Genomic DNA, 26746 nt, shown 5'->3' with positions numbered 1-26746 from the left:
CATACAGATGTATAGGAATCATGTTTTTGTACATTGTATAAACTTTACTCTTGTGTTATATAAATACTGATTTCTCTGCCCTCATATCTTGTTTCAAACTGGCATTATCTTATCTAAGAATATTCTGACCCAAGTTTGTGTAAACAGTTCTTAACCATTTATGCTCTATCTTGTCAATAAGTGTTGATCACCCAATGGCTGGGTGGATTAAAGAATAGGTTGGGATGTCTGCCAACCAGAGAAAGGAAAGAGGGAAGCAAGAGAGATTCTGATCAGTGACGAGGATGAAGGATTTGGAGTCATAAGGAAGGTGTCCAGAGACAGATGCTGGAAACACACCCGAAGCACAAAGAGCCAGATTAATAATAATATGCAAGTATCCTGGGATTGGATTGGGAGGCAGTCAGATTAGCATAGAAAGTAAAGATAGATCATTTAATTCCTAAGGTATTTAGGTGGAGTTTTAAATAAATCTTGCTTTCTTGTACAGTTAATGGAGAACAGCATAAAGTAAGGAGATGCAGCTGCCAAATTAAATTATTGTTACATTTATATTGAAGAAAATACATCATGTGGATGAGCATTGGAGAAGCCAGGCATGCTAAACATGCATACATACTGCTTCAAAGGTTGGGGATGCCTTCTTGTCTTCCTCCCAGAATGCTATGAGTGTAGGAAGTTTACAACTTGGTGATCCTTTGCTATCTGTAAGGCCAGATATCCCCCAAATCTCTGAGAATTTATTTATTTTTATTCCATACCCTTTCACCCTAAATGCTGAGCATTGCTTTTCAGTCCATTAAATCGATTCCAATGAGAGTTGTCATTTATAATTTTCAACAGCCTAAATGACTTCTATATTACCTCAGACCAGGCCGATCCCTTCTTTGGCAGCCAATATGTTACCTCAGTCATTCTCTTTAGGCCCTAAATCTTTAAGTCTGTCTTTGAGTCACCAATACCTATCTTTGTGAGAGAAAGAAGCTAGATATACTATTTCTATGTACTATAGACTAATGTACAGATGTACTATGGACTATTGTAAATGTAAACATGTTTTAAGCATTGTTATACTCACTGAATTGAGTTGTCAGAAAAATTTTCCCCAAAACTGTGCTGTCCTCAAATATGGCTAAAGTAAATGACTTGGCATCAGATTCTGGAAGTTTGAATCAGTCATGGATAACTAAGTTAAGCTGAACTGACACTGACTCTTACCTCACTAGGATTGTTTTCCTGCAGGTTATAAAGCTTGCAAGAAACCCTGTAGCTGCTGTCTAACATGGGATACATGAAGCATCAGTGAACCATTATAATACCAAACTATTTCTTAAAATCTAAAGGTGCAAAATATTCAGAGCAACAACTCTGTAAGTTTGTACAAGCAATATAAAATTTAATCCCTGGTTCCCTAAACATTGGAAGATATTGAAACTTGGAAAGCTATTGGAGGCAATGTAAAATGAACCCCCCCCCAAAGATCAAATCCCTGTCAATTACTTTGCAATCTGAATTGCAGTAATATACAGGTTAGATCCACCCCAGGATGACCATAAGAGGAAAATCTTTCAGACACATCTGAGCAGAGGGCTAGTTCCCCCATATTTAAGATATTCTATTCCCCCTTTCAAACACTACAAATGTATGTCCATGTACAACATATATTCCTTCTAGTGATTCCAATTCAGAAACTCAGTCTATGCTACCATATGTCAAGAGACCACTTATGGAAAATGAGGAAATAATGAACAGAACAGCAATTGCATAAACCCTATGATCTTAGACACTTAGATGTGTTCTAGAAGAAGGAGCAGCTCTCAAAATCAACTTCCCAGAGTGACTTTTAGAGAGGAAAACATCTACACACAATGTTAATGCACTGTAAATACAGGAAATGTTATCGAGTACTTTCGTTATTAAATGGCCAATGTTTCTGTAAGAAGATGATACAGGAAGCATATTCCTTACCTTTTGCATTTCTATTAGGAAAGCATCAATGAAATCTCTTGGCTCATCTGGGTTCCAATCTTTCTGGTGTTTCTCGACGAAATGAGAAACAAACAATTTCAGTTTTCCCCAATTTCTGAATATTTTCTGATGTGGTCCAGGAAGATATTTCATTATACGTGGAAAGCCATTGTAGAGCTGGTTGGGGAAATAAGATAATCATAGAAACACCTTGGCATCAATTTCCATATTTTACGTCAGTCTTGTCTTTCTCTCTTTGTTTCTTATAATGAAGAAAGTTAAAGTTTCTTTTCTCAGGTCTAAAGGGAGAATTTTAGTTCAGCATAGAAAACATACTGATTCGCCAATCCCTTTTCTTTGTCCTATCTGATTGTTCCCTTGTACATGCCACCACCTCTCCTGCCTAGAGGCTGGAATTTCATGCAGTAGTTTTCTAGACTTTAGCCCATGGCCAGTGTTTAAACTCTAGGGCTTCCAGAGGAAACGTGTGACACTTTAAACGCATGGCTACTGTTCTGACTCTACCCTCCATTTCATTTCCATTATACTCAAGTCCAGTGACTTTCCACTGTAGGTTCTAAGTTGTTCCTTGAGTACCCATTCCCTTCTTTCTGCCAGTGTTATTCTGTGTGATTTAGCATCCTTTGTGCTTGAATCATTTGAAGAATGTACACTTGTTGCAGAGTGTACATTTGCAGTTATAACTCATTGTGCCCAGAAGGCACTCCTGTGGAATCCATATAAACCCTGGCCCTGTTTTCATGAAGCCTCTTCTAAGTGCTCCCTCCTTGGAATACTGTCTTCCTGATGATCCTCCAAGTGACAGCTGTCTTTTCACCCTCTCTCTATTATCTGCCATAATTTATTTTCCTAAGAGAAATTATCAGTGACATGTGTGTTTGGAGGTAATTTGATACCACCTTGCCCCTTTAATATGAGATGATCTGCATATGAGTAAGACAGTATTTTTATTGAAATAATGTGGTTATTGAATGGACTTTTATTACTATCATGTGGAAAATTAATAGTATGATGTAAATGGCACAGACATGGTATGGCTGCTCTAATGCTCTCTAGCTATAATAGCATAATAATTCTGTGATGGTGGTGGTGGTGGTATTAGTAGTAGTAGTAGTGGTGGTGGTGGTGGTGGTGGTAGCAGTAGGGCAAGTACTGGTAATTATTTAACTTTATCTTATTAACCTAATCTCCATTGGGGTTCCTGAAGGATAGTAAAGAGTGAGAAACTCCAATCATACAATGGTAGTAGAACATTTTATGTAACTGCTCTTTTACTCCTTCACCAGCGTGTACATATGATGTTATTTTGTATCATCTTTCTAAGATTTCTGTGAATATTTACAGAGATAAAATATTTTCAGTTGTCCAAAAAATTCCTTGTGTTCTTGAGTATTCCAAAAAAAGAAGAAGAAGAAAAAGGTTTACTATTCTCACCTTCTAGCCTCTGTTCCTTTCCTAGAATTTTTTTTTTTTGAGACACATAATTATAAAGTTAGCTGAGTCACACACTAAACTCTCTTGAGTTCTCAGGCTTTGAATAAACTGTATGAAAGCAAATGGAGTTGCTGAACTAGGAGCTACTGTGAGTGAGTAAGAGGGAAAACAGGATAATAACATTAACAATTTGACAATAACAACAACAACAACAATAATAATAGTATTATGAATGTTTTCTGGGATGAATATAAAACAATTGGTCACTTTTGTGTGGTGAGTTACATAAAGCTATAAGAATAGATTTTTTGAAGACTTAGTGTGATAGCAAAATGATATTTCCATGCATTATAAAATAGTCTAAAATCAGAGCAAATGGCATGATCTGAAATGCAACCAGTGAAGGCAAAACCAGAAAAAAATTAATAATAATCCTGTAGGAAATCAATATTACCATTGTAGCAGATTTACATAAAAGCAAAACAAATAGTTATGTGAATAAGATACAGTGGTAATAAGTTTATATGGAGATTTTAGAGTGTTTCAAACAGGTACATTAAAAATATAAAGTTGCTGCCCATGTAGCACAGTTAAAAATAAAATCAATGCATATATCAACTCTCATCAGAGAAAAGGGAGTCTTCTGCTTGCAGTAGATGATGACTAACACAGAAACCAACTGGAAAAGATGTAAAGAATAATAAAACAATAAGAATGTTCAGGTCTAAAAAAGATACCCATTATCACAACTTCTCTCTAGGCTCATGGATCACAGCAGCAGAGGAAGTAGAAAAGATACAAGAGACAGAGATAGCAGATGACTTCAAGGAAGCACTGTCTCTCAGACATAAGAAGGCATCTGCATGTAGGAACTCACAATGGTTGTGATAGCACGCCCAAGCACTGTGTAGATGCAAGGCAGACCAAATGCAATCAAGGAGAATGGAGCTACTTAACAAAACTAATATCACCATGTCAGAAGACTTACTAACAATTAATAAGCAAACAATAACAACAAAAGAATGTGAAAATGGATAAATGTAGAAAGGAGATAGAGATGGAAGGAGCTGGGAGAAGGGGTGAATATGATGAAAGTGCATTCTAAGAAAGACTCAAAGAACTAATGATGAATGTAAACAAAAACATAAAGGCACAGAATTCAATTACAAAAGAATAGAAAACTTGGCAGAAATCCAAGAAAGAGAATTATTTATATGCACATGAAATAAATTGCTCTTTAGAAAAGAAACTATTAATAGAAATTAGGACCACTAAGAAAAAGTACATTTCTATGTGTCTAGTATTTTTTTTTTAGGTATTTATTTCAATTACATTTCCAATGCTATCCCAAAAGTCCACCACATGCTCCCCCAACCACTCCCCCACCAACCCACTCCCGCATCTTGGCTCTGGCGTTCCCCTGTACTGAGGCATATAAAGTTTGGAAGACGAATGGGCCTCTCTTTCCACTGATGGCCAACTAGGCCATGTTCTGATATATATGCAGCTATAGACATGAGCTCCGGGGACCCCCTGTGATTCATCCAATAGCTGACTGTGAGCATCCACTTCTGTGTTTGCTAAGCCCTGGCATAGTCTCATAAGAGACAGCTATATCAGGGTCCTTTCAGCAAAATCTTGCTAGTGAATGCAATGGTGTCAGCCTTTGGAGGCTGATTATGGGGTGGATCCCTGGATATGGCAATCTCTAGATGGTCCATCTTTAGCCTCAGCTCCACACTTTGTCTCTGTAACTCCTTTCATTGGGTGTTTTGTTACCACTTCTAAGAAGGAGCAAAGTGTCCACACTTTGGTTGTCATTCTTGAGTTTCATGTGTTTAGCAAATTGTATCTTATATCTTGGGTATTCTAAGTTTCTGGACTAATATCCACTTATCAGTGAGTACAAATTGTGTGAGTTCTTTTGTGATTGGGTTACCTCACTCAGGATGATACCCTCCAGGTCCATCAATTGGCCTAGGAATTTCATAAATTCATTCTTTCTAATAACTGAGTAATACTCCATTGTGTAAATGTAACACATTTTCTGTATCCATTCCTCTGTTGAGGGGCATCTGGGCTCTTTCCAGCTTCTGGCTATTATAAATAAGGCTGCTATGAACATAGTGGAGCATGTGTCCTTCTTACTGGTTGGAACATCTTCTGGATATATGCCCAGGAGAGGTACTATAGGATCCTCCGGTAGTGCTATGTTCAATTTTCTGAGGAACCTCCAGACTGATTTCCAGAGTGGTTGCACAAGTTTGCAATTCCACCAACAATGGAGGAGTGTTCCTTTATCCACATCCTTGCCAGAATCTGCTGTCACCTGAGTTTTTGATGTTAGCCATTCTGACTGGTGTGAGGTGGAATCTCAGGGATGCTTTGATTTGCATTTCCCTGATGATTAAGGATGTTGAACATTTTTTTTCAGGTGCTTCTCAGCCATTTGGTATTCTTCAGGTAAGAATTCTTTGTTTAGCTCTGAGCCCCATTTTTAATGGGGTTATTTGATTTTTCTGGAGTCCACCTTCTTGAGTTTTTTATATATATTGGATATTAGTCCCCTATCTGAATTAGTATAGGTAAAGATCCTTTCCCAATCTGTTTGTGACTTTTTATCTTATTGACAGTGTCTTTTGCCTTGCAGAAGCTTTGCAATTTCATGAGGTCCCATTTGTTGATTCTCGATCTTACAGCACAAGTCATTGCAGTTCTATTCAGGAATTTTTCCCCTGTACCCATATCTTCGAGGCTTTTCCCTACTTTCTCCTCTTTAAGTTTCAGTGTCTCTGGTTTTATGTGGAATTCCTTAATCCATTTAGATTTGACCTTAGTACAAGGAGATAGGAATGGATCAATTTGCATTCTTCTACATGATAACCACCAGTTGTGCCAGCAAAATTTGTTGAAAATGCTGTCTTTTTTCCACTGGATGGTTTTTGCTCCCTTGTCAAAGATCAAGTGACCATAGGTGTGTGGGTTCATTTCTGGGTCTTCAATTCTATTCCATTGGTCTACTTGTCTGTCACTATACCAGTACCATGCATTTTTTTTTTATCACAATTGCTCTGTAATACAGCTTTATGTCAGGCATGGTGATTCCACAAGAGGTGCTTTTATCCTTGAGAAAAATTTTTGCTATCCTAGGTTTTTTGTTATTCCAGATGAATTTGCAGATTGCCCTTTCTAATTAGTTGAAGAATTGACTTGGAATTTTGATGGGGATTGCATTGAATCTGTAGATTGCTTTTGGCAAGATAGCCATTTTTACTATATTGATCCTTCCAATCTATGACCATGGGAGATCTTTCCATCTTCTGAGATCTTCTTGAATTTCTTTCTTCAGAGACTTGAAGTTCTTATCACACAGATCTTTTCCTTCGTTAGTTAGAGTCATGCCAAGGTATTTTATATTATTTGTGACTATTGAGAAGGGTGTTGTTTCGCTAATTTCTTTCTCAGCCTGTTTATCCTTTGTGTACAGAAAGGCCATTGAATTGTTTGAGTTAATTTTATATTCAGTTACTTCATTGAAGCTGTTTATCAGGTTTAGGAGTTCTCTGGTGGAATTTTTAGGGTCACTTATATATACTATCATATCATCTGCAAAAAGTAATATTTTGACTTCTTCCTTTCCAATTTGTATCCCCTTGATCTCCTTTTGTTGTCAAATTGCTCTGGCCAGGACTTCAAGTACAAAGTTGAATAGGTAGAAATAAAGTGGGCAGCCTTGTCTAGTCCCTGATTTTAGTGGGGTTGCTTCCAGCTTCTCACTATTTACTTTGATGTTGGCTACTGGTTTGCTGTAGATTGCTTTCATCATGTTTAGGTATGGGCCTTATATTCCTGATCTTTCTAAGACTTTTATTGTGAATGGGTGTTGGATTTTGTCAAATGCTTTCTCCTAATTTAAGGAGATGATCATGTGGTTTTTGTCTTTGAGTTTGTTTATATAGTGGATTACATTAATGGATTTCCGTATATTAAACCATGCCTGCATCCCTGGAATGAAACCTATTTGGTCAGGTGAATGACTGTTTTGATGTGTTCTTGGATACGGTTAGCGAGAACTTTATTAAGGATTTATGCATCGATATTCATAAGGGAAATTGGTCTGAAGTTCTCTATCTTTGTTGGATCCTTCTGTGGTTTAGGTATCAGAGTAATTGTGGCTCCATAGAGTGAGTTGGGTAGTGTACCTTCTGCTTCTATTTTGTGGAATAGTTTGTGAAGAACTGGAATTAGATCTTCTTTGAAGGTCTGATAGAACTCTGCACTAAACCCATCTGATCCTGAGCTTTTTTGGTTGGGAGACTATTAACGATTGCTTCTATTTCTCTAGGGGATATAGGATTGTTTAGATCATTAACCTGATCCTGATTTAACTTTGTTACCTGGTATCTGTCTAGAAACATGTCCATTTCATCCAGGTTTTCCAGTTTTGTTGAGTATAGCATTTTTTAGAAGGATCTGATGGTGTTTTGGATTTCTTCAGGATCTGCTGTCATGTCTCCCTTTTCATTTCTGATTTTGTTTGTTAGGATGCTGTCCCTGTGCCCTCTAGTGAGTCTGGCTAAGGTTTATCTATCTTTTTGATTTTCTCAAAGAACCAGCTCCTCGTTGGTTGATTCTTTGAATAGTTCTTATTTCTACTTGGTTGATTTCGTCCCTGAGTTTGATTATTTCCTGGAGTCTACTCTTCTTGGGTGAATTTGCTTCCTTTTGTTCTAGAGCTTTTAGGTGTGTTGTCAAGCTCCTAGTGTGTGCTCTCGCTAGTTTCTTTTTGGAGGCACTCAGAGCTATGAGTTTTCCTCTTAGAAATGCTTTCGTTGTGTCCCATAAGTCTGGGTATGTTTTGGCTTCATTTTCATTAAACTCTAAAAAGACCTTAATTTTTTTTCTTTATTCCTTTCTTGACCCAGGTATCATTGAGAATATTGCTGTTCAGTTTCCAAATGAATGTTGGCTTTCTATTATTTATTTTCTTATTGAAGATCAGTCTTAGTTTATGGTGATCTGATAGGATGTATGGGATAATTTCAATATTTTTGTATCTGTTGAGGCTTGTTTTGCGACCAATTATATGATCAATTTTGGAGACGGTACCATGGGGTGCCAAGAAGAATGTATATCCTTTTGTTTTAGGATTAAATGTTCTGTAGATATCTGTTAGATCCATTTGTTTCATAACTTCTGTTAGTTTCACTGTGTCCCTGTTTAGTTTCTGTTTCCATGATCCGTCCATTGATGAAGGTGTGTTGAAATCTCCCACTATTATTGTGTGAGGTGCAATGTGTGCTTTGAGCTTTACTAAAGTTTATTTAATGAACGTGGCTGACCTTTTATTTGGAGCATAGATATTCAGAATTGAGAGTTCCTTTTGGAAGATTTTACCTTTGATGAGTATGAAGTGCCCCTCCTTGTCTTTTTTGATAACTTTGGGTTGGAATTCAATTTTATTAGATATTAGAATGGCTACTCTAACTTATTTCTTCAGACCATTTGCTTGAAAAATTGTTATCCAGCCTTTCATTCTGAGGTAGTGTCTGTCTTTTTCCCTGACATGGGTTTCCTGTAAGCAGCAGAATGTTGGGTCCTGTTTGTGTAGCCAGTCTGTTAGTCTATGTCTTTTTATTGGAGAGTTGAGTCCATTGATATTAAGAGATATGAAGGAAAAGTAATTGTTGCTTCCTATTATTTTTGTTGGTAAAGTTGGCATTCTGTTCCTCTTGCTGTTTTCTTTTAGGTTTGTGTAAGAATTATTTCTTCCTTTTTCTAGGACGGGGTTTCCGTCCATGTATTGTTTTTTTTCTGTTTTTATCCTTTGAAGGGCTGGATTCGTGGAAAGATAATGTGTGAATTTGGTTTTGTCCTGGAATACTTTGGTTTCTCCATCTACAGTAATTGAAAATTTGGCTGGGTATAGTATAGTGGGCTGGCATTTGTGTTCTCTTAGTGTCTTTATAACATCTGTCCATGATCTTCTGGCTTCCATAGTCTGTGGTGAAAAATCTGGTGTAATTCTGATAGGCCTGCCTCTATATGTTACTTGACCTTTCTCCCTTACTGCTTTTAATATTCTATCTTTGTTTAGTGCATTTGTTGTTCTGATTATTATGTGTTGGGAGGAATTTCTTTTCTGGTCCAGTCTATTTGGAGTTCTGTAGGCTTCTTGTATGTTCATGGGCATCTCTTTCTTTAGGTTTAGGAAGTTTTCTTCTATAACTTTGTTGAAGATATTTGCTGGCCCTTTAAGTTGAAAAATCTTCATTCTCATCTACTCCTATTATCTGTAGGTTTGGTCTTCTCATTGTGTTCTGGGTTTCCTGGATGTTTTGAGTTACAATCTTTTTACGTTTTGCATTTTCTTTGATTGTGCCAATGTTCTCTATGGAATCTTCTGCACCTGAGATTGTCTCTTCCATCTCTTGTATTCTGTTGCTGATGCTCTCATCTATGGTTCCAGATTTCTTTCCTAGGGTTTCTATCTCCAGCATTGCCTCATTTTGTGTTTTCTTTATTGTGTCTATTTCCCTTTTTAGTTCTAGTATGGTTTTGTGCATTTCCATCGCCTGTTTTGATGTGTTTTCCTGTTTTTCTTTAAGGACTTGCAACTCTTTAGCAGTGTTCTGTATTTATTTAAGTAAGTTATTAAAGTCCTTCTTGATGTCTTCTACCATCATCATGAGATATGCCTTTAAATCCGTGTCTAGGTTTTCGGGTGTTTTGGGGTGCCCAGGACTGGCTGAGTTGGGAGTGCTGGGTTCTGATGTTGGTGAGTGGTCTTGGTTTCTGTTAGTAAGATTCTTAAGTCTGCCTTTCACCATCCTGTAATCTCTGGAGTTAGTTGTTATAGTTTTCTCTATAGAAAAATAGAGCTTATTTTATAGTTAGAGCTTGTTCCTCTCGTGATTCAGTTATTCTCTACCAGAAGACCTGGAAGACTAGCTCTCTCCTGAGTTTCAATGGTCAGAGCACTCTGTGAAGGCAGGCTCTCCTCTTTCAGGGAAGGTGCACAGATATCTGGCATTCGGACTTGCCTCCTGGCAGAAGAAGAAGGCCTGAAACAGGACCTGTCCCAGAAGCTGTTAGCTTCTGTAGTCCACACTCACACCTGTGCAGACTAGTCTCAGTGGGATCCAGGTACCAAGATGTCTCCCTCAGGTACTCTGTCAAAGCCCTCTCAGACAGGGCGGACACCTCTCCTCTGGCAGGGAAGGTGCCTCGATGTCTGGAGCCTGAAAAGGGGTCTGCCTCAGAAGCTCTGTGGCTCCTGCCTGTCCCAGAATATGTTAGCTTCTCTAGTCCTCACTCTCACTAGTCTCGGTGGAGTCCAGGAACCAAGATGTCTCCAGCAGATGCTCTGGCAACTCCCTGTGTCTAGTATTTTTGTTGCAAATAATATAGAGTACATATTCACAGAAGAAAAAGAAGCAATAATTAAACCACTCTATTTGTAGAAATTTTGAGCATACTATAAACTCTGGCCAGAACCCTAAAGCGAGAGAAAAAAAATAATGACATAAGAATAAAAATAAGGGGCTGGTAGGTAGATTGGTTGATAAAGTGCTTGCTGAATAACCATAGAACCTTAGTTCAGATTCTTGACACTAACAAAAACTGCCAAGTGTGGCAGTGTGTGCCTGCAAACTGTGTATGCTGAAAAGGGAAAACAAGTGGATCCCTGGATCCTGCTGGCTAGCTATTCTAGTGGATTTCATGAGCTGCAGGTTCAGTGTAAAGCCCTCCATGAAAAAGTAGTATGTGCAATGCCTAAGGAATAAATTCAAAATAGTCTTCCACACTCTGCTCTCAGACTAATATATGTGTAACTAAACACACACACATAAATATATATTCAAGGATATGTACACACACAGACAGGCCTACATACATGCAAAAACAAATTGAATGCGATGAAAGTTATTATTTACATACATTATGTTTGCTATAAAGTCATTCACATAGGACTTATTTCACATAAAGCACTTTTCAAACTAGATCACAACACCATTAAGCAAAAATCAATTTCAAAAAAATTATAAGGAGCTGGAACCAATTTAAATCTTCCAACGATTTTTTTCAGCTTCTTGTGATAATTTTATTTTGTCAATTTATGTCAAGAAAAAAATTATATGTGTGTTCATGTATGAGTAGTATATGTGTATTTCTAAATGTGCATGTGTGTGCTTTGCATTCATGTTTGTGTACATATTTGTGTCTATGTGTTTATAAACATAAATACATGTGTGTGCATGTCTTTAGGTATATGCTCACAGGTTTAGGTGTGTGTGTGTGTGTGTGTGTGTGTGTGTGTGTGTGTGTGTGTGACAGCATCTGTGTTACTTCATGACCTTTCCAGGGTGTCTCAAATTTTACCTGGCTTTTTAAATGCTAACACACAGACACACAGACACACAGACACACAGACACACACACACACACACACACACACACACACACATACACACACACACACACACACACACACACCATTACCACCACCACTGCCATACCTTTCAAATCTCAATTTTCTTCTTTGCTCTGTGTCTTTTTACTTAATTTTCCAACCTTGATAAATTTCTTGGTCTGCATTTCTTTAGGGACTTCAAAATTTCTGCTTTTACAAGACTTTAGAGCTGGAAGGTATTTAGATAATATGTACTCCTACTTTATAGACTAACATGAGAAAATTGACACGCCAATAGGTGGCCCAACATCCCAATTATTTTGATCATACTCAAATATTTGAGCATGTTTAAGAAACACTTTGACATAGATACTTTTTCTACCTCGAGCATCATGGGATGATAGTTTAATGCAGTAATATATTTATGAGAGTCTATGATCAGTCTTCAACTCTCGGGATTCTGACTAAGCTTCTCTGGAATCACCTCTGGACACTAAATTTAAAGGTCCTGCAGTTCTGAAATACTGAACTCTGTGAGATAAAGCTTGAGGAACACTGTGAAAGAAGCCTGGGAACTCTTTCCTGCTAAAATCACGGTGTTGATGTTTATTCTCTTGATTCATACTAGCAAAATCATTTCAACCCTGATTATTTTGTGCTATGTGTGCCAAGTAATAATACTTACATCTTTATACAGCATTCCAGGTTAATTTGCACCACAGTCATGTTTACTTGGTAAAATAATCTTATTTTAATACAAGTATGAGGTATGACTGAGAAGTCCTCATTATCAATTAGTAGCAGACAAATATAAACCTGATTATAACAAGTAGTGGATCAAAAGGAATCATCTTATGTTAAATAATGAGAGCTGTGATAGTTTTAAGTATAAAAGGCACATTTGCATTTGCTTTTTATGTCATGTAAATATTAATATGAATAAAATGTGTTCATCCTTGGACACATATATTTCAATTAATGAATATCTTTTCTAAAAAGTTAACTTATTTTAATATATATATATATATCTTATTGACCTTTGAGTGCTTCTTAGCAGGTAGAGTGTGGTATGCACACTGAACCAAGTGTCACTGATGCCTTGTAGGCATAAAGGTGATAGGGAAGAATGCAAATTAAAAACAAACATTTTACAAAGTAGGAAAAAAAGAGAAACATTGATATAATATTCCATATTATTGAGAATCCTAATGTCAACTGAGTATTTTCAAGAATTTGTATTGAATTTACATTTAAAAAAATTATGTGTGGTGGGAGACAGGGTCCTGGGGTAATGAGAGTAGGGGAGCTCTCCCTACCCCTTACCATCTACAGCATTTTAGATAGTGGGCCCTGTACCTTGACTGGGCAGCACAGTAGAGCTGACCCTGGTGGCAGATGAGCTGGCTTCAAGCATAGGGCCATGGGAGAGTTGGTCTCACATTTTGTTTACCATGAGGGCAGTGTGTACAAGAGAGAGATGCTTTCCACCATCCTTGCCATTCGTCAGATACTGCAGGCAGGAAAACCTGGCCCTGCCTTGTTTCTGTTGTGTGGTGGAACAGATAAAAAAGAGATGCCCTCCTCACCTCCCTTCTCCCTTGTCATCTATGGCAGACAAGAACACTGCCCATAGTCATGAGTGAGAGAACTGACCATGTTCCCCACTGAAAACAACACTCAGAAAAGTAGGCCCTGTACCTTGCCTGTGCACATAGTAGAGCTGGCTCTTGATATGGGGGGTGGCTGGTGAGTTGGCATTGAGGTCATCAGCGTGGGAGAGCTTGCCCTGTCTCTTGTCTACTGTGTTGTGGTGCCCACAAACTCTCTTCTCCCTTCTCTTGATCCTCATCACTTATGGAAGGCAGGAGATTTGGCCCTAGGGTTATGAGAGTAGGAGACTGGCCATGACCCTTATCAGCTGCAGGACTCAGGAGAGCAGGCACTGCACCTCAACTGAGCATCAGGGTACAGCTTGCCCTCATTGGGTGGGAGTCCATCAGTACTGAGGGCATGAAAACAGAAGAGCTGGTGAGATTACCACCTCAGATATATCTTAGGCCCAGACCCAGGGATTTGAATTAGCCCTCCCCAACCTCTACCCCATAGATAAACTATTGAAGTGCATGAAAGAGACATTCCTACAGATCCATATCTATAGATTCTCCATGGCATAGGACAACAGTGGGGATCTGACAGGAGTTGAAGTTGAGGTTTCAGTATTGACAGAGTATCAGTAGCCAGAGGGTTCATACCAGAACAAAGTGTCATTGCAAGGAACATTTGCAAGAAAAGATGTATGGGCAAAAGGGTATACCATTGGACACACTATGATGCAACTATAGCTGCTACAACCTGAGTTTGTTTTCTTTTTTTTTTTTTTCTCCATTGTGGTGGAGGTTACAAGGGTGGAAGGCAGTTATGAGCGGAAGGAGGAAATAACTGGGATTGGGTTGTATGTTGTGAAATTAACAACAACAACAAAAAAAACAGTAAAAGTTTAAAAAATATATCTTAGATTTTAAAAAAGCAAACATAAATGAAGACTCTATGACCAATAATGCTCTCCAGATCCCCAGTCAAGTCAGGAGAAGTGGTCTTTCTACTTACCTGGCCTGCTGGTGAACCCATCAAATGCATGGTCTCATCTAGTAACTGCAGCAGCTCCTGAAACTGGCAGTCCTCATACTCAAAGCGCTCCCCAAAGGTGACAAAGCACATGATATTGGAAACAGCATTGATGAGCTTCAAATGAGGATTAAAAGGTTGTCCTGGAGGTGGAGAAAGGGGAAAATGTGTTCTTCATAATTATTTGTTTCTATTTTCTATAGAGATTTGACTCTATGTGATCTATAACATACATAACAAAGAAGCATATAAGAAGCTGTGTCCACAGAATTCTACATAGGGCTGAATTTATCAAGGATTTTGCCAGTATCTAAGAAGCCAGATAGATGGGCAGATGTTAAATTCCATGTGCTTATTGATCTATTTTATGGCTTAGCTGCAGCACTACAGGACATAGTTGTGGTAAGACATTCACCATTTGATCCTAGTCGAGTGCAAAGCCTGGAACAAATACCATAATAGCTCACTTTATTGGCAACATGTCTGGACTTAGAATTACCAATAGAAACATACTCCTGCATCTGTGAGGGCTATTCCAGAAAAGTTTATCTGAAGCAGGGAAAAATCACTCACATGCAGGCAGTGACTTCTCATAGGGTCATAGATTAAATCAAAATGAGAAAGAGAACTAACATCAGTACCCTCTATGAGCACTGACTCTATGTTTAGTGGGACCTACTACATTATGCTCCTACCTCCAAATCTTCCCTGCCAAAGTGGACTTTAAGGGTGCTTAAAGTTTGATTCAACATAAACTTTTCATTTACTAATTTCATTTTGTCAAGTATTATGTCAGAACAACAGAATAATAGTTACTAATAAAAATCTCTTCATGTCATCCTAGACATGCCCTTTGAAATGCCTACCTCCCTCCTTTCCTATGGCTTCCACCAGGTGATGGGTCTCCTCCTGAATGCTCTCCTCCAAGCTCTTCTTTCCTAATCCAAAGTTCCTCAGTGCCATCAGGGCAAGCCTCCTTTGCTCCTTCCATGTCTGGCCATTAGATACGACTAATCCTACAAGATGAAAATTCATTATAGCAACAGTATGATACTATTATATAAACATGCAGCAAATACTAAAGACATGAGAACTGATGTATGCAAAAATCCCTAACAATGGACATAATGGTTAATATTACTGACATCTTAGAGCATCAAGAACTTCAGTAAAGTTTCTCTATGTCATTTAAAACAGAAACTCCATGAGGCTGTCAGCACCACCAAGGTCCAAATTTTTTGATGGATGTCCTGGTTAGATTTTATTGTTACCCATGGAAAGGGAACTACAATAGGAAAAATGTGTAAAACAGATGGGCCTTTATTCATGTCTATGAAAAAACTTTACTGAATGATGATAAATGTATGATGGTCTAGCCTACAGGCCAACATGGGTGCTGCCATTCCTGTGTACACGGGCCTTAGATGTATAAGAAGACTATCTGAACAAGAGCCAGTGTGCTAGGCAGTAAGGACTGTTCTTCCATGGTTTCTACTTCAGCATCTGCTTCAGTTACTACACTGACTCATCTCAATAATGAGCTATAATTCAAATGCATATTTAGAAAATGTTCCTTTCTTTTTTCAAATACTTTTGATCACGGTGTTTTTCAAAGCAATAGAAAGCAAACTAGAACAGCTAGTTTCCAAATAAGTATGCAAAACTCAGGGGATCCTGATGCCAAGACCATGCTTTTGTCAAAAGTCATATAATTCTAAGTAATGATTTATGGATTTATGTTTCACTAGACACCAAGAGTACACTAAAGTATATACTGTATATACTCTTGCTTTACAGGAGAAAGTCTTCATAAGGAAAACTTTAAATTTTATATAAATGGTTTCAGAAGGCAAGAAAGATGAATATTTGAAACAAAGAAACAAAGAAAGAGAAGGGAGAAGATGTAGGTGTCTCCTCAGACAATCCTTTGAAGGCAGACCTGTACCACCACCTCCTCCTCCTCCTTCTCTCTCTCTATTTCTGTCTCTCTATCTCTGTCTCTGTCTCTGTCTCTCTCTCTGTATATATTTGTTTGTTTTAATTCTAGAATGCTTTACAATATTCTTCAATGTCAGTGTGGCCTCTGATATCCAAGTAAAAGGCCATTCCTAGCATCAGATACAGAAAGACCTTTCAACCTTACCCTACATGGCCCCTCGTAACTTTTACCTGTCTTTCCTCTCCTTTTCAATGGTACTATTGGTCAATATTTATATATTTTCTTTATACCAAATTTACCAAATTGTAATACATTTAAAAACTAAATAATAACTTTCTTTTCTAATGAACTCAGAAATAAAAGCATCGTTCAGCTATATTATACTTAAGCATTTGCCCTGTGCCAATTTTATATATCTCAATGGACTTCTTACAGTTAGACTGGCTATTCTAAAGCAATTGACCATCTTGTATGGTTTCCACTTTCTCTATCAAGTACATTTTATGCCTGTATCCACCACAAAAAAATGAAGAAAAAAATGACATATTTGAAAGTACAAAACCAAATAGCTAATGTGGTCTACTTTATAGCCTATATATTTTACTCCTGGAAATATACCCAGAGAATACCATATAACTACTGTATTAATTCTTTCTTTATTGGTGTGATAAATCAGTTAGAGTAAAGAAACATATATAAAAAAGAATTGGACTAAGAGTTCATATCTTTAGAGGGTTAGAGTCTATGACTATAATGGCAGGGAACATGACATTAGACAAGCAGGTATAGTGCTGGAGCAGTGGTTAAGAGTTGATACCTTGAGACATAAGCCTGAGGCAGAGAGAGATATCTAGGAATACTATGTTCTTTAGAACCCTCAATACTAATCCCCAGTGATCACCACTCCTCCAACAAGGCAATATCTCTTAATCCTTCCCAAACTTTTCAACCAACTGAAGTCCAAGAATTCAAATATATGAGCCTAGGCAATGAATACATTCAAACCACCATACCTACATACCATAGATATATTTTAATTCCCATGTTTATTGTTGTTGTACTTGTGATAGCAAAGAAATGGAACCAGCCCAGAGGAGTGTCAACAGATTAATGGAGATGAGAAGGCAATAAATATACAAACTAGAATATTCTTTAGCTGCGAAGTAAAATGAGATTGTCAGGAAAATTGGTGCTCTTGGAAAGTGTAATTAAAGAAGATGACCAAACTCAGAATGAATAATACATGCACATGTTCTCTCACATGCCTTACTTTGCATGCATGTAATTATCTATATAAGTATATATACAACTTAGAAAAGACGTCAAGAAATGGAAATACTAGCTTATGAGGAGACATCGAATGCAGGCAAAAGTATGCAATAGTCTTGAAAGAGGTTATATAAACTTACTAGTTACTTACTTTTTTTCTTAATCATTTTATTTGTTTACATTTCAAATGTTATACCCTTTCCCTGTCTCTCCTCCATGAACCCCCTACCCAATTCCCCTCCCCTTTGCCTGTAAGAAGGTGTTCCCTCACCCACTCCCTACCATATCTTGAAATACTGGAAATCTTCAACATGAGGTTGAAAACCTCTTCTTTCATCCACCTTAATTTGAGCATTGTAAACCCTTACAATCTTCAATAATAACTGTTGATACTGACTCTCTATCTCTACTTTAAACTAAAACACCTTAAACATAACTGTTTTACTTTACAAATTTAAGGCATTTCAGACAGCACTCTGTGGTCCTGTTTATTACCTTTCTACTTACAATTCCTCATAGAAGCCAACAACACATGGCTCTCCATCAGGAAATGCAGGCAGCTTCCTTTAAAATGACAATGTTTCACAATGGAATTTCTTACCAATTCTTATACAGTTGTGGATGGCAAGGTAAGTGTAATACACCATAAAAAATATAAAGTAAACATTACTGTGGTCAATAAACTTGTTACAGTAAATCTCTCCAACCTAATTAAGCCACGGGAATGAAAACATAATACAATTAATATGAATCCATGCAGTGTGCCTAGATTGGACAGCTCTATGGCTACACTACCATCTTCTTCTATGAGATCCCTTAGAACTTGCAGTTCCTCCAGGCCATGTGCTTCTGCTCTGCCTTTCTTCTTCTTCCTCTTCCTCTTCCTCTTGCTCTTCCTCTGTAATCCTCTCCCTCTTCTATTTTCTCCTTCTTCTCTCCCCCATCTTCTGCTCCACTTTCCCTTTTATCTGCCCAATCATCAGCTCCCCTTTATTTTACAAATTAAGGTGGGAAGCAGGTTTACAGGAAATCACCTGAGTGCTGACTCATTCCTTGTTCGCAACCACTCACAGGAGAATAGAATTACCATCAAATATAATTAGCCCCAGGGCTATCCACGACAGAAACTTACCATTTTTACCCGTGGTTCGTTCTCTAACCGGTGTCATAAAGCGATCCACAAAATTTTGGTCCAGGTGGGTAAACATTTCTTTGATTAAAGGCAGTCCTGATACAACCACCACTGGTGATTGGCCCAATTCCAGACTAAATACATTCCCATATTTCTTCACAAACTGTAAAACATTTCAATAGTCAGAGTTAAGTATGTGAATGTCTGAGGATCTAATATAATAATGTCAGGCATGTGTGTTAGTGGGCTTATAATGAAGTTCTATATGTTTTTGTGAGAACAGATGAAGATTATTCTGTGGAGAGCACACATCCCCCATACAGGTAAGTAAATAAACATAGAAAAAGATGTAAACTTAAAGTGATTCCTTTTGACCTAAGTTCTTTAAGAAACAATAGACCAAATAAAATATACAAGATTAGATAAACAAACAAAAACTCTACTACTCCAGAGCAGTGGAACAGGTTTACAAAACAGGTACTGCTTTCATGGTGCCAACATTTTAAAAGGAAAAATAATGGAGTCTATTGACTGGAAGAGACAGAAGTTGTAGTGAGTTTAGCAGACTCACAGAACAAGCTTTAGAGTCCTGTAGCCCTGTCCTCCTTTCTGAGCTGTTGGAACATCACCAACCCTGCAATTTTGGATTAGTGTCACGATACAGATAAAACACTCTCATCCTCATCTTACCTGCTGTAGCACCAAGTGGGTTTGCTTAAAGTCTACTTGAAAGAAGTTGCCCACAAAGGGCAGACGCCATGGCCCTGGTGGGTAGTTTTTGGGGTGACATCTTCTGAGGATGTTAATCAGGAACAGGAAGGTGACAACAGCCAGTACCAGAGTCCTGAGATGGAGTGCTTCCCAGAAGGTGGTCACCAGGGAGCTCAAAAACATAATCATATTTGGGATCCTTGCACACTCCTCTGTAGAAAAGAAAATGGGGAACAGTAGGCCTTCTATGACAGGGTTACAGTGGACATTCCCACCCTTACCTGCCCCTTGTACTCTTCCAAGTACAAGCCCTGCTGTGGCTTGGTATACCTACTGTTGGGTGAAGCAGCCTGGTTATTTATTTCTAAATATCGTTAATATAGAGTGGGAATAGACCACACTGAGGGAAATTGCTTACTTATAAAGAACTGTTTTGGATGACAGGGAGATTCCTAGGTTTATGGTTTTCATACTCAGACCCCAGTCTTTGACCTGCTGTTTTCCAGTCAGCATTTTACCCAGTGACCATAATCTGCCTGGTAAACAGACATTTCTGCTGAGTTTTTCAGGGCACTCATCTCTCTACATATGCTCTGTACATTTTAGGATGATGAAGTTTGTATAAGTTATTCAGGGCATGGTGTTTTACTAAGTAACTTATTTCTTTTGACAGTTCTTCATATATAAATTTTACATTATGACTTACTCTCACTCTGCCACTCTTCTTTTTCTCTCTGACCCCATCAACATTCTCTTTTCTTTTTATGTTTTAGGGCTTTTTTCATTTTGTTTTGTTTTTCTTTTCCTTTTCTATGTTCATGGCGTACCATTTTGTTTGTTACCCACTGAGTTTAATCAGAGTTTCCTGTGGGAACAGAAGTATGTAAATATTCAACAGAACATGGTGGGACCACCAATGAGCTCACATCTGAAGGTAATGATGCTTGAATTTCCCAGCATCCATCAGTAGGCAATATTTAAATAGGGAGAGATAAGGCCCCTTCAGCCCTTCTCCTATCCATGACTGGACATTGTTAGATATAGTCCTATGCAGTCCCAGTGCACCAGGTAAACACAGATACTATGAGTTTATAATTACTATGGCCAAGACATGTTCAGAACATAGCACTTTGCAATTCTCATGCAGTCTTCCAACTCTATTACTATTTTCTATCCATTTAATAATAGTCTCTTAGCATTAGATGGAATAGTATAAAGATCCCATTTAGATTTTAGCACTCAAATGACCTATACTCTCAGGAACTTGAGCAGTTAACAGTGCCTGTACCCACTGTGACTCATTAACTGCGTGTACCTTTTCTTTGTGGGTATAAATATAGATCTTTACAAGGCAGTTTGGTGCCAAATTAATAAAGCTAAAGTACAGCAGTCAATTCATGCCTAGGACCTAGGACCTACATGGCGTTGGGTTTTGTCAGGTTTATAGTACAAAGTAGAATAAGCAGGAGATGAACTTGATAGCATTGGCTCACATTGAGGGAACACTGGTTAAACATTATTATGTGTCACCCAGCACTAACACTGACAAATATGGCTGTTTATGGAAGTATTTTAAAGATAACACAGGATCTTACTAATCTCCTAGCACTGAATATTTTTAGGTTCTCAGATGTGTTTTAATTGAATGTCTTGTTTCTAATTACTTACTTTTTCTTTCATTCCCTCTCTCCCTTACTATTTTTCCCCTTTCAAAGCTTGAACCCAGGGCCTTGAGCATACTAGACAATTACATTGCCATTGAGATCCATTCCCTGCTCTGAGAAATTCCCCTTTGAGATTTAATCTAATTTCACTCAGGTTGGCTAAAAGAAAAAAGAAAAAGAAAGGAAGGAAGGAAGGAAGGAAGGAAGGAAGAAAGAAAGAAAGAAAGAAAGAAAGAAAGAAAGAAAGAAAGAAAGAAAGAAAGACTAGAGAAGAAGGAAGAAAAGGGGGAGAAGAAGATGAAGAAATAATGTTTGAACAAATATAGGGTGGGAAACACTTATTTTCTGTGAGCAAAAATAAAACTGGTGAAGCCACTACATGATTCAGTATGGAGGTTCCACAAAAAGCTAGAAATAGGTCTGCTAGAAATAGTTTCTATTTGGGAACATATTCAAATGACTCTGAATCCTACTACAGAGATACTTACACATTTGTGTTCATTGATGTTCTAGTCATTATAGGCAGAGAAAATAGCATATATGTCCACCAACTGATGAATGGATAATGAAAATGTGTATATTTATATGATGGCATATTGTTCAGTTGTTCATAAGAACAAACTATTAAATAGTCAAGTAAGTTGATAGAGCTGAAAAATATTCTGACTGATGTAACCCAAGAACAGAAAGACAAATGTAACATTTTCTCATTTGTTGATGCTAGCATTGAATCATTAGACACAGCCACAGAGGTCACAAAACTAGCCAGAGTCCATGGATGCCAGGGACTGGGATAAGGATGGGGATTTAAATGGAGGAGACATAAAGAGAGAATACAAAGACTATAAGAATGCAGAGTCCTCAGTCCCAGGGACCATTGTAGGAAAGTGTAAGAACCAGATCTAGTGGATGACTACAACAAAGCAATCTTCTCTGTACAGCTGTACTACAAAATTACAGGTATTATGAAGAAATGTGCCAAACCTGCACAAACCCAAGCCAGTCAAATTTCTGCAAAGAGAAGGAAGGTGGAAATCATATCCCACATGTAGCTGAGGAGTTTTTGGCAACTGACAGCTGCTGGTAGAGAGAAAGAGATGGTTTTCTTTAAGAGTATGGCAAGTTTTAGCTTAATGATACTGAAGTGTGGTGCTTCATGCCCAGGTTTACATGAATACTACAAATTGGACTTAATATTTTTTTAAAAAAATAATAAAATATGAGGACAAAAATGAGTAGGAATGAAAAGGAAATGGGGATCTGAGAAGAGGTTGGAAAGGGATAAATTTGATGAAAACAACTTACATGAGATTCTCAAAGACTTTAAGAAAATATTTTGACCTTGGGCCCAAACTCAGTGGGCAGTACCATGGTCCCCAGAGGACTCTCCACTCCCCAGGCACCCTAACAAGCCTAGGATCTTAGAATCACTGGTGAGTGGGACACATCTGTTCCAAAACAATAGTGATGGGTTTGTGCCAGCAGAACACGGGAAATTCACCCAACCAACACCTCAGTTTCCTTCGGGTTGATGCTGGTCTACCTTGGTTTGGAGCACAACAGACAGCCCTACAGTCCCCAGAGGAGATACCACATCCAGGCTCTGTAACATGCCCAGGATCTTAGGATCCCAGGATCCCAGGATCCCAGGAGCTTGGTCACACCAGGATCTCAGGGTCTCAGAGGAAGCTTGACGGCCAAGAAATCTGACACACCCAGAATCTCAGGTTCACAGGGTCCTAGAATCACTGGATCACAGAGAAAGCTGGACTCTGAGGAGTTCTGAATCAACTGGGATTACAGGAATGACAGGCGCCAATCAGATATATTGAGGGCAGCAAGCACTTGAGATAATCAGATGGCAGGAGGCAAGCATAAGAACAGAAGCAACAGAAATCAAGGTCACTTGGCATAATCAGAACTGAACTCACCCACCATAGCAAGTCCTGGATACACCATCACACCAGAAAGCAAGATATGGAAATAATAACTCCCTTAAAGAAATACAGGAGAACACATCCAATCAGGTGAAATAACTGAATAAAACCATCCAGGATCTAAAAATGGAAGTAGAAATAATAAAGAAACCACAAAGGGAAACTACTCTGGATATAGAAAACCTAGGAAAGAAGTCAGGAACTATAGATGCCAGCATAACCAACAGAAAACAAGAGATAGAAAAGAGAATCTCAGATGCAGAAGATGCCATAGAAAACATTGACATAACAATCAAACAAAATGCAAAACGCAAAAAGATCCTAACTCAAAACATCCAGGAATCCAGGACACAATGAGAAGACCAAACATAAGGATAATTGGTATAGACAAGAAGGAAGATTCCCAACTTAAAGGGCCAGTAAATATCGTCAACAAAATTATAGAAGACTTCCCCAACATAAAGGAAGAGATGCCCATGAACATACAAGAAGCCTACAGAACTCCAAATAGACTGGACCAGAAAAGAAATTCCTCCTGACACATAATAATCAAAACACCAAATACACAAAACAAAGAAATAATATTAAAAGCAGTAAGAGAAAAAGGTCAAGTAACATATAAACGCAGACCTATCAGAATTACACCAGACTTCTCCCCAGAGACTATGAAAGCTAGAAGATCCTGGGCAGATATCATACAGACCCCAAGAGAACACAAATGCCAGCCCAGGCTACTATACCCAGCAAAACTGTCAATTACCATAGGTGGAGAAACCAAGGTTTTCCATGACAAAACAAAATTTACAAAATATCTTTCCACAAATACAGCCCCTCAAAGGATAATAAAGGGAAAACTCCAATACAAAGAGGGAAACTAAAATCAAGAAAAAGCAAGAAAGTAATCCTTCAACAAACCTAAAGAAGATAGCCACATGAACAGAATTCCAACTCTAACAAGAAAAATAACAGCAATAATGACTTTTCCTTAATATCTCTTAATATCAATGGACACAATTCCCCCAATAAAAAGACAAAGACTAACAGACAGAACCCAACTTTTTGCTGCATACATGAAACCCACCTAAGTGACAAAAACCAACACTACCTTAGAGTAAAAGGCTGAAAAACAATTTTCCAAGCAAATGGTCCCAAGAAACAAGCTGGAGTAGCTATCCTAATATTGAATAAAATCGACTTTCAACCTAAAGTTCTCAAAAAATATAAGGAGGGACACTTCTTATCATCAAAGGTAAAATTTACCTAGATGAACTCTCAATTCTGAACATCTATGCTCCAAATTCAAGGGCATCCACATTCATTAAGGAGACTTTGCTAAAACACAAAACACACATGGCATCTCACACAATAATAGAGGGAGACTTCAACACCCCACTCTCATCAATGGACAGATCCTGGAAACAAAGACTAAACAGAGACACAGTGAAACTAACAGAAGTTATGAAACAAATAGATTAAACAGATATCTATAGAACATTTCATCCTAAAACAAAAGGATATACCTTTTTCTCAGCACCTCATGGTGCCTTCTCCAAAACTGACCATATAATCATTCACCAAATTGGCCTCAGTAGATAGAAAAATTATTGAAATAATCTCATGCACTCTATCAGATCACCACAGACTAAGGCTGATCCTAAATAACTACATAAATAATAGAAATCCAACATACACTTGGAAGTTGAACAACAAACACTTTACTCAATGATAACTTGGTCAAGGAAGAAATAAAGAAAGAAATTAAAGACATTTTAAGGTTTAATGAAAATGAAGCTACAACATCCCCAAACTTATGCAGTCCTAAGTAGAAAACTAAAAGCAGTCCTAAGAGGAAAACTCATAGCTCTGAGTGCCTCCAAAAAGAAGCTGGAGGGAACATACACTAGCAGCTTGACAGCACACATAAAAGCTCTAGAACAGAAGGAAGCAAATTCACCAAAGAGGAGTATAGGGCAGGAAATAATCAAACTCAGGGCTGAAATCAATCAAGTGGAAACAAAAAGAACGAAACAAAGAATCAACCAAACCAAGAGCTGGTTCTTTGGGAAAATAAACAAGATAGATAAACTCTTAGCCAGACTAACTAGATGGCACAGGGACAGTATCCTAATTAACAAAATCAGAAATGAAAAGGGAGGTATAAAAACAGAACATAAGAAAATCCAAAATGTCATCAGACTCTACTACAAAAGCTTATATGCAACAAAACTGGAAAACCTGGATGAAATTGACAATTTCTAGACAGATACCAGGTACCAAAGTTAAAGCAGGATAAGATTATTGATCTAAATATCAATCAGTTCCATATCCCCTAAAAAAAAAAAATCAGTTCCATATCCCCTAAAAAAATACAAACAGTCATTAATAGTCTCCCAACCAAAAAAAAAAAAAAAAAAAAAAAAGAACCAGATGCATAGTTCTATCAGAACTTCAAAGAAGACCAAATTCCAATACTCTTCAAACTCTTTTACAAAATAGAAACAGAAGGTACTCTATGCAATTCTGTCCATGATGCCACAATTACTCTGACACCTAAACCACACAAAGACCCAACAAAGAAAAAGAAATTCAGACCAATTTCCCTTATGAATATTGAAGCAAAAATAATCAATAAAATTCTCGCAAACCGAATCCAAGGACACATCAAAATGATCATCCATCATGATCAAGTAGGCTTCATCCCAGGGATGCAAAGATGGTTCAATATATGGAAATCCATCAATGTAATCCACTATATAAACAAACTCAAAAACAAAAACCACATGATCATCTCATTAGATGCTGAGAAAGCATTTGACAAAATCTAAAACCTGTCCATGATAAAAGTCTTGGAAAAATTAGGAATTCAAGGCCAATACATAAACATAATAACTACAATATACAGCAAACTAGTGTACAACCTCAAGCTAAACCCCACTAGACAAGGTTTTCTCTCCTTACCGATTCAGTAAAGTACTTGACATCCTAGCCAGAGCAATTAGACAACAATAGGAGATCAAAGGTATACAAATTGGAAAGGAAGCAGTCAAAATATCACTATTTGCAGATGCTATGATAGTATATATAAATGACCCCAAAAATTCCACCAGAGAATTCCTAAACCTGATAAACAGCTTCAGTGCAGTAGCTGGATATAAAATTAAATCAAGCAAATCAATGGCCTTTGTCTACACAAAGGATAAACAGGCTGGGAAACAAATTAGGAAAACAATACCTTTCACAATAGTCACAAATAATATAAAATCCTTTGGTGTGATTCTAACTGTGGAAGTGAAAGATCTATATGATAAGAACTTCAGCTCTTTGAAGAAAGGAATTGAAGAAGATCCTAGAAGATGGAAAGATTTCCCATGCTCATGGATTGGCAGGTTTAATATAGTAAAAATGGCTCTCCTGCTGAAAGCAATCTACAGATTCAATGCAATCCCCATCTAAATTCCAACTCAATTCTTTACAGAGTTAGAAAGGGTGATTTGCAAATTCATCTGGAATAACACAAATCCTAGGATAGCAAAAACTATTCTCAACAATCATAAACTGTGTGCAGTGTGACCATTAGAACAACCCATCACAGATGGCTTGATTATAAACTCATCAAAAAGCTTCACAGTAGAA

At 37.7% G+C, this 26746-nt stretch overlaps 1 protein-coding gene across 1 annotated transcript in view; it reads right to left on the bottom strand.

Moving 5' to 3' along the window:
* The window catches only part of LOC110293055 (cytochrome P450 2J5), a 28369-nt gene extending 8542 nt beyond the window's left edge, over positions 1-19827 (bottom strand). Inside the window, exons 1-5 of the mRNA XM_021160819.3 lie at positions 19492-19827; positions 18802-18964; positions 15328-15477; positions 14444-14604; positions 1969-2145 (exon numbers count right to left, since the gene is read on the bottom strand). Coding sequence (XP_021016478.1) covers positions 1969-2145; positions 14444-14604; positions 15328-15477; positions 18802-18964; positions 19492-19701 — 861 coding nt within the window. The 5' untranslated portion in view covers positions 19702-19827. The remainder of the gene's footprint in view (positions 1-1968; positions 2146-14443; positions 14605-15327; positions 15478-18801; positions 18965-19491) is intronic.
* Positions 19828-26746: the final 6919 nt, after the last annotated feature.

The sequence above is a fragment of the Mus caroli genome, unplaced genomic scaffold (assembly GCF_978045245.1).
Source record: "Mus caroli unplaced genomic scaffold, Mus_caroli_1 scaffold_6, whole genome shotgun sequence".
In the NCBI taxonomy this organism is placed as follows: Eukaryota; Metazoa; Chordata; class Mammalia; order Rodentia; family Muridae; genus Mus; species Mus caroli.
The sequence above is the reverse complement of the archived record's forward strand: the minus strand, read 5'-3'. Positions and strand labels throughout refer to the sequence as shown.